General features: G+C 36.4%; 1 protein-coding gene across 1 annotated transcript; it reads left to right on the top strand.

Annotated features, from left to right (window-relative positions):
* Positions 1–6,255: 6,255 nt before the first annotated feature.
* dpy19l1l (dpy-19-like 1, like (H. sapiens)) lies at positions 6,256–19,826 on the top strand. Its single transcript, XM_067448108.1, has 22 exons — positions 6,256–6,628; positions 7,122–7,146; positions 7,226–7,313; positions 8,474–8,611; positions 8,699–8,819; positions 9,208–9,301; positions 9,489–9,546; positions 9,660–9,751; positions 9,995–10,094; positions 12,238–12,315; positions 12,404–12,490; positions 13,387–13,446; positions 13,528–13,608; positions 13,728–13,829; positions 13,923–13,994; positions 14,201–14,271; positions 15,677–15,701; positions 15,844–15,963; positions 16,331–16,505; positions 16,594–16,693; positions 16,833–16,958; positions 18,629–19,826. The coding sequence occupies exons 1-22, from the start codon at positions 6,421–6,423 to the stop codon at positions 18,798–18,800; spliced, it is 2,193 nt and encodes a 730-aa protein (XP_067304209.1). The 5' UTR covers positions 6,256–6,420; the 3' UTR covers positions 18,801–19,826.
* The last annotated feature ends 864 nt before the right edge of the window (positions 19,827–20,690 follow it).

The raw sequence follows: 20,690 nt of genomic DNA, 5'->3' as shown, positions 1-20,690 counted from the left end.
TGTCTGAGTCCTTTATAACAACCTGCCATTGCCAAATGTGGCTTATGTAGCCTACATTTATGGAAACCACTTGCTCACAAATATTACATGCCAATGCCATGCCACGGCGGGCCAGACCAGAAAACTACCCATAGAGCTTACCTTGTAGCCTAGCTGATGATGATATAAAACAAGTTGGAGTTGGCTGAAGATGTTGATAATATCATCATATTCTGTAAGCTATTCTTCTGTTCACTTTCAAACGACAAAATATGGCGTCCTGTCATCGTCAAGACGTGTTTCTTTCTTAAATGTGTCATAAATGGCAGTTTAGCCATGTTTTAATGAGAAAAATAGGCGCTGCTAGTTGAAATCGAATCCAGATATTACCGCGAAGAAAACCATAACATACTGGCGTGAAGTAATCGAAGGGACGAATAAATTAGCATATTTGTATTAATATTAGAATAGACTTCTAATGCATGATACAGTATCACATTTGATTTAAAATAATTATTAAATAATTGTTACACGTTTGAAAATAGTGTTATTTCCCTGATATAGCCTATATATGATGTCTATATGGACAAAATCTCTTAGAAAATGCCACGGCGGGCCAGACCAGAAAACTACCCATAGAGCTTACCTTGTAGCCTGATGATGATATAAAACAAGTTGGAGTTGGCTGAAGATGTTGATAATGTCATCATATTCTGTAAGCTATTCATATTCTGTTCACTTTCAAACGACAAAATATGGCGTCCTGTCATCGTCAAGACGTGTTTCTTTCTTAAATGTGTCATAAATGGCAGTTTAGCCATGTTTTAATGAGAAAAAGAGGCGCTGCTAGTTGAAATCGAATCCAGATATTGCCGCGAAGAAAACCATAACATAGGCCTACTGGCCTGAAGTAATCGAAGGGACGAATAAATTAGCATATTCGTATTAATATTAGAATAGACTTCTAATGCAGGTTACAGTATCACATTTGATTTAAAATAATTATTAAATAATTGTTACACGTTTGAAAATAGTGTTATTTCCCTGATATATAGCCTATATATATGATGTCAATATGGACAAAATCTCTTAGAAACGTTTCCAGCACCTTGTTGAATCTAACACAAAGAATTAAGACAGTTCTGAAGGCAAGGGAATCCAACACGGTAGCCATACTATCAAGGTGTAATAATTAATAAAGTGGCCGGTAACTATACAATTTGTGAACTGTTATTTTTGTTATTTCCTAGTTTTTGTTACTTGAATTTGATTGTAGGCTACTCATGCATTAAACTGTTTTGACACTCGCAGCCATACTTACAAACTGATTGAGGAAGAGAGGGAAAAAAAAGCTCAATGCCAATTTTCACTGTCCCATGATTATACTGGCACGCCTTTAGCCCATCTGGGAGATATTTGAGTTTTGGGGAACCTTCAGGCCACAGAAAACCCTTTACATAAACAATAATCCCTGATTCACACTTCAGCCAGCCAGGCCTTTTATTCGTGTGGTCAGTGGGTGGCTTTGCTGAATGTCCTTTTGATAATACTACAACTTATGACTGTGGTGTTTAATTAGATGGACAGATGCAAAATGCTTGTTTATATAAAATGTATATTTTATTTAGAAAGAAAGTAAAATGATTTAGTGTTATATATTAAAAAAATAATATGCACTTAGTTATGCGTCGCTTTTCAATCTAAGTGTGTTACTCAAACAGGACAAAAATGTGAATAAACATCCTCCCACCCAACATGCTTTAAATGATGACGCAGCTGAATCTGCTTGTTGGCTTTCATGATGGGCCAAGTATACTGGCAACCCGAGCGCCTGGACAGGAGGTGTCATCAGCTAACAGCAGAACCTACGCTCTCGCCTCCGAACGGCCCAGATCTCAGCTATGTTTGCTGAAAAAACAAATTCCCTCAGTGTGGCCACAAGCTGTGCTAACACCACAGACATTTTCAGTGGCACCCCTAATCATAACTTTCAAGATGGGCACAGAGTCTCGTTATTGTATTTAGGTTATGTCTAGCACCAGTGATTCACTCAGAGGCCATGAAAGGCCATGGTGAGATCAGTACAACCAACCGACGGCAGAAAACAATTCATCGCTTGGCCCCTGAGACCGTCAATGAACGGAACGGACACCTTTTCAACATGATGGATGTTGCAGGGCTGTCTGTACCAGCTAATGCATTATGTGATTAAGGCTCAACATGATCACCATCATTATCATCATCTAGTATGATATAAAAAGCTTAACTAAACCAGGTAAACAAGACAGGCCAAGAGTAATTTGTAAAAAATAAAATAAAAAATAAAATGCTATTACAAAATCTTATCTCAGCACTTTTGTTGAATAGCTATGCTGTGTTTAATTTTGTCATTCATCTGAATACCAACATTTGTGAGATTTAGTCAGGCAAAACGTTGTGTGTTGAAGTTTTTTGTGTGTATTTGTTAATGATGGATTAAGTAAAAGTAATTTTTTATATATAAATATTTTAGTAAGTAAGTAAAAAGATAAAATTAGACACGAATAATGTTTATATAATAGGTTTATTTTTTATATAATATATTTACATTTAATTTAATAATTATTGTAATTAATGGGGTTATTATTTAGTATTGAACCTGAATTAGATGTTTAGATTTCAGAAATCTTCACTTTCATTAAAACCTGTATAGTTGAGTGAAATTAAATTTGTGTTCATAGTGTTCCTTTTATGACATATCTTCAATTAAAATATGTGCAATTAAATATGTAAATATGCCTATATAAGTCACAGAATAATTTTATCTTTCAGATTAATCTCTTTTACTGGAATTCTGCTTTGTCAACATCGGTTATTCAATTCAACTAAATTGTCACAATTTAATTTTCAATAAAGTTAATTTAGCATTTCATATTAATAAGACTTTTAAAAATATATTTAATATGGGGGTGCTTCTTACCCCAGCATTGGCCTCTGAATATTTTTACATTTTGTGTAATAACTTGATTAGCTATATATGTTTCTACACTCTAAAAAAATGTTGTTTTTTGTTGGTTTAACTTATAAAAGTAAGTAACCTGGTTGCCTTAAAATTTTGAGTTTATTGAAATCAAAAATTTGAGTTGATACAATGAAGGAAATTTGTTTAATAAATAGAAACTCAAAATAATATTGTATCTGAACCACATAAAAAATGTGATAAATCATGAAAATAGCATATTTAGCATGGTTCACTGCGTCATCAGAAATAAAACACACAATTACCCAATATGCTTAAAAAATCTTTTAATAATATTTTAATAAAGGTTGTCGAATCTCAAAAAATGTTCATTGTATTAACTCAAAATTTCAATTTCAATGAACTCAAAATTTTAAGGCAACCAGGTAACTTTTTTTCTAAATAATTTTTTACAGTGTATTAATTTTCTATTATTACACATTGAATGATACATTGTCATCCAGCACATGCTAAAATTACACCTAAATATGTTACAAATATGTTAAAAGTAAATGTACATTGTTCTTAAGCGGGGCATCTTCTCCCATGTTACCCTAATCATTACATTAATTTGTTATGATAAATAACTATAATGAATTAAAACAGCTTTATCTATCTAAAGTATTTTTTTTCTTATTGTTTTCCAGTGAAAGTAAGCTTTTTTTCTGAGCCCAAGGCCTACGAGTAAAAAGGAACTGAAAACACTGTTCCCCCTCAGATACCCTGTTGAGAAGTGCGCTCTGGCCTTGTTTCTTGAGATGAAGAGAAACGGTTGTGATGTCACCATCAAAAGGGAGTCCAGCCTTTATTCTCAGCATGATCCAAACTAAATAGATTCCTGTGGCTTTAGTTCCACCAGCTCCTAGCCCACTTCAAGAACTGTATTCAACTTATTGCCAAAAGTAATTTTAAGTACCTCTTTTAAACGTGCCTTAGAAAAAAAAACATGACTGGTGTGCATCTTGAGACAAAACAATGGCACCCACTGACATATTTTAAGATGTGCCAGTGCAATATGCTATCAGTTAAAACTGCTCAGTAGTGCATTTTAGTCTGGGGTAATACGTTTGAAACCTGTCTGTGAAACCGGATGTAAATAATTTAACTAAGGCCTGGTTCTGGCTTAATCTATCCCCTGAAGCCAGCACTGTATACCCTGCAGGCCTAGGCTTATATACTCGACGATGTACATTTAATGTAACCTACTGTGTATATGCACTATGGTTTTAAATCAACATCAAATGAACCTTAGGCCTACTATTTAAGTTTACTGTTAATGCTTAAGGCAATTTTACCCATTAAACAGCAGAGGTGGTAAAAGTACTCAAAAGTTATACTCGAGTAAAAGTATATATACCTAAATAAAAAAATACTCCAGTAAAAGTAGAAAGTCCTCCATTCAAACATCACTTGAGTAAAAGTACAAAAGTATCAGATTTAAAACGTACTCAAGTACCGAAAGTAAAAAGTAAATATTAAAATTAACTATAAATTTCAATAATTAAGCAGATAAAATCTTTTGGGACTGATATGCAATGCTTTAATTGAACAAATGATAAGATTAGAAACTGCAATTAAGAATTTGTTAGATTTGCAATTAATAAGAGACAATGAAGCACCTTAACGCAGTATAGGGGTTAAACTTAAAACAGACATGTTCCATAACATTAGCTCCATAAAACAGATGAGGAGCAAGATACTATTAACTAATTCAAAATTAATTCAAAAGCCATAACCACAATGACATATTACATAACAATTAGTTAATAGTCATGTGCCTCATCAAGTAAAGTCATACTATAATTTTGCCAATTGTTATGATTAATGATTAATTAAACACAACTGAGAGTCCGAATGCATGGCTTTGAATACATGAATTTACATTATCAGTTAATGTAATATGTTTTTAGGGAATTAATGATGTCAATAGCAATTCATATATTACTTAATTTATTAATCATAGAGAATGTTCATTAGTTGCTGATGCAGTAATCATTAATAAATGGTTTAGTTCTTCATTAGTAATACATTACCTCATGATTATCTGTGCATTAGTTAGGCATGAAATATAATAGTGCACCTGTATTGTAAAATGTTACCGATGTTTTCATAGTAGATTGTGTGCCGCAAAATAAAAAAGTTGGGGAAACACTGAGCTAACGTTAGTGTGGCAAACTTGACTTGTCAGCTTTTCCAAGTCTATACCCGACTGGATCATCCATGACCTACCTGACCGGTTTGGAAATCAAGTGTAATAAATACTTAATACTTGGAGCGGGCGTGGGGAAATGTATTGGAGTAAAAAGTAAATTTTGGCTTTAATATTGTAGTGGAGTAAGAGTAAAAGTAGATGCAAATAAAATATACTCAAGTAAAGTACAGATCCCTAAAAAAAATACTTAAGTAAAGTATCAAAGTATTTTTACTTGATTACTTACCACCCCTGTTAAACAGTATATTGCCTTCTTTCAAAGGTGTCTGGTCGTCAGGCTCACAGCTCGATTTGTTGTATTACAGCGACATCACGCGGTAGATTTCATCGCAATACATCCTAAATCCAGTGCAGTGATCCGATTCCCAAACAAACGACTCTTATGAACCGGTTCTAGTAAAAAACGGGGAAAGCGACCAGCGAAGTCCGATTTTCTTTCTTTCTTTCTTTCTTTCTTTCTTTCTTTCTTTCTTTCTTTCTTTCTTTCTTTCTTTCTTTCTTTCTTTCTTTCTTTCTTTCTTTCTTTCTTTCTTTCTTTCTTTCTTTCTTTCTTTCTTTCTTTCGTCACCACACTTTTAATTTATTTTTTAAAATAGCCTAATTATAGTTAGAGCCATTTATTGGATTGATTGCATGACCTATAGAAAACCTTTGAAATGTTATTTAGAAATTTGTGTGAACAAAAAGATTATTTCCAAAATATATGGATTATTAAAAAAATGCTAAAATATTTGTTAGTGTGTGTTAAAGTACTAAGTGAATGGGAGATTACATATGTTAGATTTCATATGATTTCCTAGGCCAGGGCCACGAATTAAATTCAGATTAAACATATATCAATAAATAAATTATTACAATTATTAAAAAGATATAAGCCTATGGGTTAAAATATCAATTAAATACTAATATAATATGTCAGTATATATGCGTTTTAATTAAATGCGTCATCAACGACTGGTTCTTTACGGGTTGCCGAGAGTCTTTACCATAGGTCTTTACCAACATGGCTACCCACAGGTTAATTAAACGCGTTGCCATGGTAAGTGACGCTGACAGATGAGCGCTGCGTCCAGAGGGGGGCGATGCCCGCTTCATTCAACAGATCAGTGAAGTCCCAGAGCTCTCAAACTGCTGCAACACAGATGTGAGGCGTTTGGAAGAGTAGAACTACTGATTTTATCGCGTATCTACGCTTCTGTTGTTCTTCTAATAAGGACAGAAATATGAAAACATGGTAGCTAAAACGAAAAAAACAAATGCCAAGGACCAGAGTAGCGAGAAGGACAGGAGTCAATCCGTCTCGGGGAAAAACAGGCGTGGGAAAGATGGGAAAGGCTCGGCTCTCCAGAGTAAAAACGGACTTTTTGCTGGATTCATTAGAAACAAATTGGGTTTGAGCCCATCTGCTTTTGCAAGAGGAATAACGGTGCTTGTTCTCGGTAAGGCTTTGTGTCTTAGCCGCTAGGTAGCTAACGGTTATTCAGATTAGCATCTAGCATGTCCTCAGGATCAAACAGCTCGGAATGTAAACAAAGTTCTGTAGAGCTTTTTCTTTTATTCTTAAACAACACTAAAGTTACAGTTTAAAATCTGGATTATTTGCGAATGCTTAACGTTACATGTTAACTGTAGTTGGCAACCAATCAGATTGAATTAATTTAGCTTCAGTTTAGCCAATGATGACCACACATGTACTGACAATTACTGAGATTTGTTAGATACACCACCCACTGTTTTAACACAAATGCTAATTGATTAAAATAATTGATCAGACTCAATAATCTGTATTAAACTAGACAACTTCTACCACGTCATCTACTAGAGACTAGATTCTGGTTGGTCAGATTAAGATTAGAGCCCTCCAGTGTGGCCACGTAGCGGTCTGGTCTGACCTGGACAAAGTCACCTAACGTGATGTATTTCTCTCCACAGCTCTTATTGCGGGATTTTTACACTGGTAAGTATCTTTAGACCGTTACAACTGGCAATAATGTTCCCCTTATGACAAAATAAATACTTTTCCCTCTATTTCTCAGGTATCATCTCTCACATCTGTTTGAAAATGACAGACATTTTTCACACATGTCATCCTTGGAAAAGGAGATGGCTTTTCGAACGGAGATGGTTATTGCTTCCTTTTTGTATATATATATATATATATATATATATATATATATATATATATATATATATATATGTATGTGTTTGTGTGTACATAAATATATATGTATGTGTGTGTGTCTGCGTGTTCATGTATGTATGCCTGTTATATACACAGGTTTGACAATGAAACTGAAACATCTGGTAGTCAACAATAATTTATCGTATGGGTTAGGGTTACACCATCAATTTGTCTTGGGAATGACGAATTCCAGCACACAGTTCATTATGTGATGCTGGTATAGGAAAATGTTTTCTGTATTGCGCCTCCAAAATGCCCCAAAGCGGCTCAAATATTTAGATCTGGTGAGTGTGCAGGCCATGGGATATGTTCAGCTTCACTTTCATGTTCAACAAACCATTTTGTCTTGCTGTGGGTATTGGTGCATTATCATGCTGATACACGGCACTCCCTTCAGGGTGCAATGTTTGAACCATTAGGCGCACATGGTCCTCCAGAATGGTTCAGTAGTCCTTGGCATTGACGTCCATCAAGCTCGGTAGGAAATGCCTTGATATTGCAGCCCAAACCATCACTGATTCACCACCCTACTTTAAGCCTCTTTGGGACTACTTCACTTTGTAACTCCTACTAATGTGGGAAAGAGTGTGAAGGTGGACTCATCAGAGAACAATACATGTTCCACATTGTCCACAGCCCAAGATTAGCACTGTTGCCACCATTGAAACACGAGTGACCAAATGTTTGGCTATAGCAGCCTGACCATGAATATTGACTCTGTGTATCTTCCGACAAACAGTTTAGGTGGAAACAGGAGAGTCGAGGTGCGCATTTAATACTGCAGCGAGTTGGGCAGCTGTAGATTTATGTTTTTTTGGATATGATCCGTGTTAGCAGCCTTTCAGACAGCTTCCTCTTGTCACGTTACTCCTGTTGAATGTGGTTCGTCCTTCATGGAGTTATGCTGACATTACCCTGGATACCATAGCTCTCGATACACTTGCTGTCCTGGTCACAGACAAGCCAGTGAGACATGCGCAACTAAGATTGGCCACCAGGCCTCAATAATATACCGTGATTTTCCAACACCATGTTGCATTTCATTGTCCAACCTGTGTGTGTGTGTGTGTGTGTATATAGCTCACACTTTTCACCTTTATAGGGACTGTATTACTCATATTTCAAGACCATCATTGAGGCTCCTTCCTTCATGGATGGTCTTTACATGGTCATGAATGATCGGCTCACTGAATACCCTCTGGTGATAAACACTTTAAAGAGGTTCAACTTGTACCCTGAGGTAAGATGACCTCTTTGGTATCTTCTGAATGTCAATGAAATCTCTTCTTTCCAGTTTTTGCTGAATGAACTTTCTCTTGCACTACAGGTGTTCTTAGCCAGCTGGTACAGAGCATTCACCAGCACAATGGATTTCTTTGGGTTTCCTACCAAGATGTGTTGGACTATCAACAGAGGGGAGGGTCTAGATCCAGTGGAGAGTTGTGAAGGTATTTGAAAAGCCTTGTTTGACCCAAACATCTACTTGTTTAATATTAGAGCATTTGCAGTAGTACATTGTAAATAACACTATGAAAGGGGATAACTGTATTTATTATTGCAATCAACCTTCTAATTTGTCTTACTGTCCTAAGGTTCCTTGATTGTAGTTACAATTAAACTGCATGAAATGTCTTGAACCTATTTTTGCATGTGTTAATTTTATTGCATCTTTTACTTCTGCTAACACACTCGTCACGAGGGAAGGTTTATTTTTAAAGTGTTTTTGACATGCGAAAAAAGTGAAGGCAGAAGGTGCTATTTTATTCACTGTGTGACTGAAAGCCAAATTTTCTTCATTTTGCAGATATTTTACTTACTTGAGTGGCTTTTCCACAGGTCTGGGAGATCCTGCATACTTCTATGTCACCTTTGTGTTCCTGTTAAATGGGGCGATGATGAGTCTGTTCTTTATTTATGGAACATATCTAAGGTAATAGAGCCTAGATAATCTAGAATAAACACCTCAGTCAAAGAAGAGTCCTTCAATCGATACAGAAGAAAGTGGATCTTTAAGAAGTTTCGTTTTATTTCCAAATGGTTGATCTTGATCCTGATTTGGATACAACGGTGTTGTATCAAAAACTAACAAGCTCTTTCTTTTTTGAATGTTCTTATAGTGGCAGTCGACTGGGTGGCACTGTTACGGTTCTGTGTTTCTTCTTTAACCATGGAGAGGTGAAGCTGAAGTTATTCTTTAGCATGTAGTGTTTTATTATTTGGTGTTTCATTTTGCTACAGTCTCCTAGTTTTTAGAGATTCAATCACTCTTTTGAACCCTTGAATCCCAGAGTACTCGGGTCATGTGGACGCCACCTCTGAGAGAGAGTTTTTCCTACCCCTTCCTGGTTCTGCAGATGCTTCTGCTCACATACATCCTCCGGTAACTTGCTTTCTTCCCACTTCATATTAAATCTTTCATGCTTCTGTACACTCTACTGTACTTTGAGATGGTTTAAGACCTTTTAGATGTTAGACATTTTCCCTCTACCCCCTCTAATTTTACTTTGTTACCATGTAATTTAATGCTGCGTTTGTGTTCATACATACTTTTTTATCATTAGAAATGCAGATTTGGATTATTCTATACAATTAAGATCTTATTGTATATTTTTGATTTTGTAAGGACAAGGAACCCAAGCAAGCATACAATGATGGCTCTGGGAATCTCCAATGTTTTCTTCATGCTGCCGTGGCAGTTTGCTCAATTTGTCTTACTTACCCAGGTGAGTGATGAGAGAGAGGACTGGATTGTAAGCATGCCAAGCTAAATGCTTGGGTTTAAATGCTGATATTTGAAGGGAGTACAGGCAAACAGCCAAATTAAATATTTAGTTTCTGTGACCTTTCATCCTTGAACATTCTGCTGAAATTGAACACAATTAACACATTTTGCACTAGATAGAAATGTTCCTGAAATACTGGACATACACTACCATGAAAAAATTTGGGGTTGGTATTATTTTTAATGTGTTTAAAAAAGTCTCTGCTGCTCATCAAGGCTGCATTTATTTTATTCATTAATTCAGTCTTCAGCATCACATGATCCATATTAAAAATCATTATGATATGCTGATTTGTTGCTCAAGCAAACATTTGCCCCTTATTTACACTGCTCACATCTGCGACACATACGGCTCCCGACATGCCACCAAAGCTGATCGCGGCCATGCTTGTGTTTATACCAGCCTCGCTGTGGCACGTTTCAGAACCATTCCAGAAGCGGTTCTCCGTGCTGCTTCGCTAAAGATAGGCGAGTGTTCTTATTTTCCTCACAAGCACTGTATGTGAAATATAGACACAAAAAAATTGAGGATGTATATTAAAAGATAAATCTTTTATCCATGTCATTCATAACTTTTAAGTGTATTCATTTGTCTGTATGCTACAGCACAACAAAGTAGGACATAGCAATAAATGCAAACTAGAAAAACATAACCATTTATCCAACTTAACCATGGTAGAACCCCAAAAATCAAGAAAAACAACGTCAGACATGCAAATCTCATGGTTTCGTGCATCTAGAAGTTTTACTTCTGAATTGCTTGTAAGTTTACACCCCGTGAAGGACGGAACAAAACCGTGTCGGACCTGTAATGTGCAGGGTGAAAACGGTTGTGCTTTTTTTTTTTTTTATGGAAACTGTACTGCATTTTTCAGGATTTTTTAAAAGTTCAAAAGAACAGCATTTGTTTGAAACGGAAAACTTTTGTAACATTATAAATGTTGTACTGCTTTTACATTTGATCAATTGAATGCCTTCTTGCTGATTAAAGTCATTAATTTCTTTCTTTGCAAAGAATTCCCTACCTGATCGCAAAATTTTGAACGGCAGTGTATGTTTCCTAAAATAAATGTATGCAGTTCACCCCCAGAGACAGACTCATTTGTAATCAGAGCTTGACATGAACTTTGTCTGCTCACCATCCACTGTGGCTAGTGGTTTTCCTAAAATTACTAGCCACTCAGCATTTTCACTGTCCACAATTTTGACATCGATACCATGAGGAAAAACTGCCGTATAGATATTTTTAATATATTATAACTTGGCAGCAGGTATATTAGGTTACTGTCACTTTATGAACTGATGCATAGATCCATTATACTGTCACACATGAGTTTTCTTTCTCAACTGTTACCGTTCACATAAAACATAACTGTGTTTACTTGAATACTTGCCAAGACTGTCATTTTTGTGTGTATTTGACTGTTCAATAACTCAGTTTACTACTGAGAGGCAGTTTTATGTGCACACTTTGGGTGTGAGCACAAAATGCAGGAATGAGTACAATTGTATAAGAGAGCGAGGGGAGGCGGGTTTGTGAGTCTTCTTGCTGTCAGAGAGATGAGAGAGCGAGAAAATGAGTATTAGAAGTGTTTCAGAATTAGATATTTCAGTATTGATATGATTGCATCACTGCTGAAATCCACCCGCATTCAGTATAGTCAGTTTTCATCTGCAAAAATGAGATTACAAACAGGGCTTGACATTAACACCAGCCAAATGCGGGTGGATTTCAGCATTGATGCAGTGTGTCACTCCTACTATCCACTTTGGCAGGTTGAAATATTATATATATATATATATAATATATATATATATATATAATATTTCAACCTGCCAAAGTGGATAGTAGGAGTGACACACTGCATCAATGCTGAAATCCACCCGCATTTGGCTGGTGTTAATGTCAAGCCCTGTTTGTAATCTCATTTTTGCAGATGAAAACTGACTATAGATACATCTAACAATGATTGGCATGCCACAGGAACATTCTCGTTTCAATTTCAACCTTTATTACTAGATATTAAAATGTTTTGCAGCAGGATAGTGAAGGATGCTATGACAAGAATGTTTCTGTTTCACAGGTTGCATCCCTTTTTGTGTCATATATCCTGGGATATCTGAGTCCAACAAAAATGCAGTCTGTCTTAGTGACACACATGGTAATGTAGTCATTTTTATTGATGAGTAATCTTTATAGACTTTATTGATGGAGCCACAGTTTTGCTCATGACTGACTGTTCCTCATAGATCTCCTTGGCCATCTGTTTTCTTCTGATGTTCGGGAACTCGATGCTGCTGACATCCTTCTACGCCTCTTCACTGGTTTCTATCTGGGTGAGTGTGCGGTCTCATCATTGTATTCGCATCCATCTGTTATGTGCTCAGGCTGGATGGTTTCTAAGCACTGTAGAACAGGTTTTTTTTAAACCTGTCCTGGAGGCCCCCCTGCCCTGCACATTTTGTATGTTTCCCTTATCAGACACACTTAATTTAGTTCTTGCAGTCTCTACTAATGAGCTGATGAGGTGAATCAGGTGTGATAAATGAGGTAGAGACACAAAATGTGCAGGCCTGGGGTGCTTCCAGGATAGGTTTTGAAAACCAATGCTGTAGAAGCTGATACGATTGGTGATATATGATATGATTTGAATGTTGTTTCAGAGAACATGCTAGGCAAATAGTGCCATAAGCCGGAGTGAATACGTATCCGTATGATTAAAGCGTTAGTTAATTTAAAAATGAAAATTCTGTCATTATTTACTCACCTTCATGTTGTTCCGAACTTGTGAGACTTCATCTTGTTCATCTTGGGAACACAAATTAAGATAATTTAATTCAGTCTGAGAATTCTGTCCCTCCAATGACAGCTATGCAAATACCACTTTTACGCTTAAAAATAAAATCTGTTCATCATATAGAGCAATCATGTCTCTTCAGCAAATTTTGACTTAACTGCTTAATTCACATGGATTTGTTTTATGATCCCTTTTTAAACTTTTAAAAAGGCAATGGAGGGACAAATGACTCAGATTTAATTTAAAATATCTTAATTTGTGTTTTGAAGATGAACAAAAGTCTTACAGGTTTGGAACAACATGAGGGTGAGTAATGGATTACATATTTTTGGGTGATCTAACCCCTTAGGTACAAAGTGCATACAAATAGATGACCTCAAACACAAACGTACTGTGACAACGTCAGCTTTACTGGTTGGTCTACTTTCGTTTCAGGGGGTTATTGCTCTGAGGGACCGTTTGGTTGGCATGTTCAAACCTGGAATCTTCACATGGGTAAGCGCATGTCCAGTGTAGTTGGATGCATCAATAAGAATGTGGCTGACTAACCAAAAACAATTGTGTTAATTTTGTTAGGTCATGCAGTGTCTTGCATGGGTGGTCTCCACTGTCATTCTGAAGTTCATGCTGTCTGTGATCTTTGGGGCATCTGATGATGTGAGTAAAATGAGAGCAGTGCTCTACACCTTGTGCTGTTTTCTCTTGGTGTGAACATCAGTTAGCTTTAGCCTGAGGGGGTCTTTTAAACATTTCTCATGGCTTTTGTTTTGAAATAGGCCCACATCAGCAGTCTGATCAAATCCAAATTCACAAGCTACAAAGACTTTGACACAATGATGTACACATGCGCCGCTGAGTTTGACTTCATTGAAGCAGAGGTGGGTGATGTGATCAGGGCGATCTGTTTTTTTGCTATCAGTCAACGGTTACCTCTCAAAAGCTTTTTTTCATTGTAATCAATGTGTTTTTAGACTCTTATTCGGTACATCAAAACCATCCTGCTTCCAGTTAACTTGCTGATAGTGGGTTTTATTGCTGGAAGGGTGAGTTGGTTTCACTTAGATAATGGATGATTTTCCTCTCCCAAGTTTTGTCATGTGTGCCCTGCTTTTATCTTTTTGCCCCAAATATTCTATGTTTACAATTTTCTGAGTTTATCAGTTAGCTTATTTTTTCCGTTTATACAAAGGAAACCAAGTTATTTGCTGCTTACTAAAACATACTTCCTCCTTTTGCTTCCTGAGTGCAGACTATACAGGATGTTATGATGTTTCTCAAAACTGAGAAGACAGAAAAGTCAGAAGAGGATGAACCCGAGCAGTAAGTACTCTAAGTGGGTTTTTTTCCCAGACTAATCTACAATACTTTACTGGCATGATTATTTTGGACATAGTGAAACAAATGAGGGAAAATGTGGTGCAAAAGGGAAGTAAAATCAAAACAATAAATAAAAAAACATACAGTAAAATAAATGTTATTCTATTCCATCTATCTATATACATTTAAACATTAATGTTTTGGGTCTGTAAGATTTTGTTGTTGTTTTAAAAGTTATTTATGCTCACCAAGGCTCCATTAACCTGATAAAAAAAATATAGTAAAAACTAATATTGTGAAATGATTTGTTTACAAAACTTTTATGATTTATCCATGTGACGTCAACGCTGAATTTTCAGCATTACGCACTACGCACTAACTAAAGTTAAAAAAGTGAAATCGCATTCAACCACCCCTTAAATACTTTTGTGGAAAATGTTATACGTAAGGGATAATCTACTCCCAGCCGGTTGTTAACGCAGAATAAACCCTGACGCAAAGCGGAGGGGTCTTGCATCACTCTGAAGGGGTTTATTCTGCATAATAACCGGCTGGGTGTACATTATCCCGCTTATTACACGGCTACTAGTCTCAAATAAATTAGACACAAAATATTGTCTTGAGATTAAATATTTTATTAGCTTTTACGCAAAGCTTCCGCGAAGAAAAACAGTTCCAAACTGCTTTAAGCCTTTATCTATTGCTGCTAAATGTTGAAAATGAATGCTGAAAGGGCTAGTTCACCCAAAAATGAAACCAAACCTATGATTTACTCACCCTCAGGTCATTACAGGTGTATATGACATTCTTCTTTCAGACAAATACAATCGGAATTTAAAAAGTCTAGCCTAACGTTAATCCCAGCAGTAGTTATAGCTGTTTATGAAGTCCATAAAAAATGCAGCTGTCCGTCAAATAACGTGCTCCACGCAGCTCTGATGGGTTATTTGTGTATATATTTAAATAAAAATATAACTTGCGTTATATATTTAAAATATATATAAAGGAAACCTGCCTTGAAGTCTTCCATTGTAGCCATGGCTGTTTAAGTATTTAACAGCCACAAGATGGCGCCAGCGTTCAGCATAGAGGTAGTACCGGTGAAGATAACTCGTAGTACCCGGATGAGCGGGTGTTATCTGGAAATAACATACCGCTGGAATGCGCGATTGACCAATCAGAATCAAGTATTTCACAGAGCCGTGTAATAAAGTAAGTTATCGTAAGTTTAAAAAGAACCTCTTTGAAATAGAAATCTTTTGTAACATTGCATGTCTTTACTGTCACCAAAAAAAGCATTTTATTTATTTATTGCACTTCTTCTGACATCAAACATTTAAACAGTAGTGCATGTTTTTCGTCAGACTGTTTCTTTAGTTAATTACGCCTTCCTTTTTATCTCCTTTAGGGCCCAGGTGTTGGCGAAAGGAGTGGTAATATAGCTTTTATGATTCAAATTGTTTATTTTTTTTACACAAAAATGTATAATCAAAAATATATAGTGACTCATGGAGTATTTGTTGATATCCAGAGACTGTATTTATCGTGTCATGATTGTGCCCATTGTTTTTCTAGCTGGTGTACCACAGTCTGCAGCTGGTGGCGTTTGCAGTGCTGGCTGTTCTCATTATGAGACTGAAGCTCTTCCTCACTCCTCACATGTGCATCATGTCCTGTTTAATCTGCTCCAGACAGGTGACCTGACCATTCATGCTCTATCAACAACTTTCTTTTCTTAAGTAATTCGCTTCAAAATATTCCAAATGCAACAAAGCTGATTTGGGCAAAAACGTTTAAATCTAAGATGTGGTTGAGACAAACGGCAACCTCCCCCAGTTTCTGTTGAAGCCAATACAGAAGTGACTTAAACTGCAATTTATCGACTGGCCACAGAAGGTAGCATAATCTCATTGAGCCCCATGTTAAAATGGCCAACTTGACCATACCTGACGCTTCAGAATCCTGTGGATGACAAGACATCACAGACACTACGTCCATATATTTTTTTACAGTCTATGGGGTGGACTTATTGTTTTAATTTTTTTGGTCTTTTCATCTGCAGCTGTTTGGCTGGATAGGAGAGAAGATTAAACTCCAGATGACAGTTGTGGGAATATTGTCCATCATGGCAGTCCAAGGATTCACCAACCTGCAAAGTCAATGGGGCATCATAGGAGAATTCAGTAACTTCCCTCAAGAAGAGCTTCTGGAATGGATCAAGGACAACACAAGCCCTGGTGAGAAACTTCTGTCTTTTGGATTTACTTTTAACTGTGCAAAATAAAACGTCTGGCTAAATTTCTGAGCCCTACAATATTCCTGTAGATGCTGTGTTTGCTGGTGCTATGCCCACTATGGCAAGTGTGAAACTGTCCACAGGCAGAGCTATAGTGAATCACCCACACTATGAAGACGCGGGATTGAGGTAGACATGATTTAACATACGTTTTACGCTCTATATTGAAGTATTTCTTAGTATTATCAAAGTAACTTATTATTAGAATTTCATGGTATTTGTTCTGTCAGTGTAAAGTGTTTGATTAGATTTTGTCCTTATTATTCAGAGAAAGAACAAAGATGGTGTACGCCATGTACAGCCGAAAGCCAGCTGAGGAAGTCAAACGAAACTTATTAAAGCTGCAGGTGGACTATTTCATCTTGGAGGACTCATGGTGCACCAGGCGCTCCAAGTAAATGATGCATACTTTAAATTACTACCACGGAGTTCGATTATTTCTTATGGAAGCTTGTTTATACAGAGCCCCACACACATGGCATGTGGGAAAATATATATATATATATATATATATATATATATATATATATATATATATATATATATCCCTCTTTTTCTTTTGTTCCCTTGTTTTAATTATTACGTTGTAATAAATTCCTTCCCTCATTTTGCTTTAACCAAAACGAGGCACAAAATTATGCAAAGTGGCTACAATTAGCCTTTCGCCAGCCCCTCCCCCAAAACGGCCATTTTCCAACCATTACTATGTGAGCAGGTCCGACAAACATTGTCTCCAAGCAAGGCGGTGAAGCGGTGCAACCACGGTGTTTGTAGATCGCATACTAGATACTGGGGCCGGTTCTAGGCATGGGCTTGCCCAACCAATCCGAATTTAGGAACTGAGTGTTCATTTGTTTTTAGGATTTGTGCGTTGATTAAAACAATCTGAGGTGGGTTCTGTGTTGTCAGATTAGATGAAGGGTTGTAGAATGCACCAAACAATCACAAAAATAATACCTGAAAATTGTATTACCAGAAATTACAGTATTTTTCCATTATTAACTAATAATAACACTGTGATGTGTTATAGGCTGCACGCGCGCTGCTTCAGTCTGTATAGCAGAACAGCAGAGGCTGCAGTCACATGAACGAAAACGGGCAGACATATTTGAAATGTAGTGCTATTAAGGTAATTACGAAGAGTTGTATTTGTGAATATCTTGTAAATATTATTATGCAGCTCTGATTAGATTTGTCATGGCCATTTGAAATTGGCTTAAAAACTTGCTAATTTAAGAATGTACATTTATTGCGTGGACAGATCTGGAACAATGTAGGCAAGTGTTTAAAATGCAAATGCATAGTATTAAGGCACATAAGCGCTATGTCTTCTAGGATGCTCATCAAGATGCAAGTTAAAAGAGAACTCCATATTAGCGCTGAGAGACGTGTGCGCGCTTTTGGATGAGTGCAGAGACGAATCTTCTCACAGCGTGCGAGTTCTCATTCTTTACTCAAGAAAGGTTAATATTGTATGTATTTGAGGTCTGAGACATGGGAACGCTGAAGAGAGAGAAAGCGCAAACCAGAGTGCAATTTACTCCTGTGATAGACTGGTCTGTCGTGTCTCCTTCATTTCGTATTTTTATATCTTGAATGTATCCCTCCACTACTTACTGTAACCCCTTTTGCCTCGATCTGGAAGATATTGCGGAGGTATGTCTTCAAAAAAGGTCACTGACATGCACAGGTATACCTTTTCCCATCATGGCAATCTGTTGTGTTTAACCATTTGTTTGTCGGACGTAGCAACAGTAACTAAGGGGGCCTTGGCGAAAGGCTAATTAACTAAAACAATGGAACAAATGATAATTTTTCTTCCCTTATGTCATGACTTGTGTGGGTGTGTATTTCTGACGGGGAATAAAAATAAAAGAAGAGCGAGAAAGTCGGAGGTCGGAATTCTGGGAAATTAAGTCAGAAGTCACGACTGACTTTTTCCTCACAGAATTAAGAGATATAAACTTGCAATTGTGAGGGGGAAAAGTCGCAATCACCTCTTTTTAATGACAAACAAGCTTCCATACTTCCCTGTGTGTATCACATGTTTTCCTTCATCTCCAGGCCCGGCTGCAGCATGCCTGAGATCTGGGATGTGGAGGACAGCCAGAATGCAGGAAAAGTGCCACTTTGCACTCTCATGTCGAGGGATTCTCGTCCTCACTTCTCCACCATCTTTCAAAACAACATTTACAAAGTCCTTCAAGTTCCCAAAACAGTGAGAGATGTAAGATAACAGCAGTTTTCCCCTCAGCTGTACTGTTTTCTGTCTTTGATACATGTGTATATACACAGCAATGATTATTTTTGTAAAAGTCAGTTCTGTTTTTCTTGAGACCTGCTTCTGCCACTTCGGTGTCCGTTTTGTTTTGATAAACTGTATGAAATGTTTAAACCGTGGTGAATCAGGTGATACACCACAGAGTCAGTCAGTATTGAATCACCCCCTTTCCCTTAACCATCTGCTCTCATGCTTGTTGAAATTTATTTATTTTGTCTGGATGACAGTGACTTCTGCCATCCATGGTGCTGCTGGTTACACAAGGTCCAGAATATTTCACTTGACCTAAAAAAAAAAAAAAAGTTTTTATTTCATGTTTAGGTTTTTTAATCTGTGAAGTTTCTTAAAACCCTTTTTGTGTAAACGTTTCAAATTTACATTAGTTATGGGCAGATTTCTTACCAAAGTGACCTACAAACAATATATATGTCGTTTAAGGGAGGATTATGATAGTATATCAAATATAGTGTTATTTTTTTACGTCTACCAACTTGTTTTTATTAGTCATCTGTTGTAACCTAACTGCTCGTTACTTTTAGGTTTTGTGTGAAAATCACGGTCAGTGTTCTGTATTAGAGAAGCTATGGTGAAATTGTATTTTATTCTAGCGTTTTAAAAATGTTGTCAAGCCTCACTGTAGTTTGATTTAGATCATGTCAGTCATTTTCTCTTTCTGTACTGAGGTTTACCAGTGTTCTGCCAGTGAAATGCAATTGTCAGGAAATGGCAACAGATTTTTTTCCCAATTGCCTTTCCTGATGTCATTGAATAATAATAGTCCTTTAAACTCAAGCTGAGGGACTGTAATAACTGCCGTAGAGTTATTAAAAGCATTGATTTGTAGCATATTTTCTGTTGTAATTTAAGTGTCCTTTACATTTCATTTGTCATGCATGTGAACTGTTAAAAACTTATTTTTTATCTAATGTGAGGTACTGAACATTTTGTATTTCACTAATTAAATGTTTTAGTTGAATCATTCATTGGGTCTTTCTTTGAAAAATATTAAGGCACCATGTATTTGCTTTAATTAACTGGATCGGATAATGCGACCAGTTTATTTAGCTGGTCAAGTAGTCCTCCTTTTTGTTTGCAAATGATCAAGAGCAGAGATCTCTTTCTTTGAATTGTACCAATTTAAAAAGCATGATTGGCACAAATATCAATTTCGATCAGTATCAATTTATATATTTATAGCCTACTGTACATATAAGGAAAAATAAGCTTCCCCTTCTAACTATTTTAAACTTTTTTGGGGTTAAATTATATTTTCTCTCATTCATTAATATTTACTTTTGTGTGCTTATAAATATCATTAAAAATATAGCAAGTTGGTTATTGATGTTTTAAAATTTCACATATAAAGAAATCTATTGTTTGAGCATTTGAGCATCTGCGCAGCACCGATGGATCTCGAACAAGCCTTTTATTTGAGGATTGAAAACAAACACGGAAGAGAAGACAATGCTGAATAAAGTCGTAGTTTTTGTGCTTTTTGGATGCATTTATTATTTTCGATGCTTCAAGAGATTCTAATGAACTAACTGATGTCACATATGGACTACTCTGATGATGTTTTTATTCCCTTTCTGGACATGGACAGTATAGTGTGCATACACTTAGATACACTCTCGGACTAAATATAAAATATCTTAAACTGTGTTCCGAAGATGAACGGAGATCTTACGGGTGTGGAACGGCTTTAGGGGGAGTCATTAATGATTTAAAAAAACGTTTTTTTTTGGTGAACTAACCCTTTAACTTTCTTTTCCACTGAAGAAAGAAAGCCACATGCCATCAAAGATGTCTGAGTAAAATATCAGGACATTTTCACTTTAAAGTGAA

Source organism: Pseudorasbora parva, chromosome 7, assembly GCF_024679245.1.
Source record: "Pseudorasbora parva isolate DD20220531a chromosome 7, ASM2467924v1, whole genome shotgun sequence".
Classification (NCBI taxonomy): Eukaryota; Metazoa; Chordata; class Actinopteri; order Cypriniformes; family Gobionidae; genus Pseudorasbora; species Pseudorasbora parva.
The sequence above is the reverse complement of the archived record's forward strand: the minus strand, read 5'-3'. Positions and strand labels throughout refer to the sequence as shown.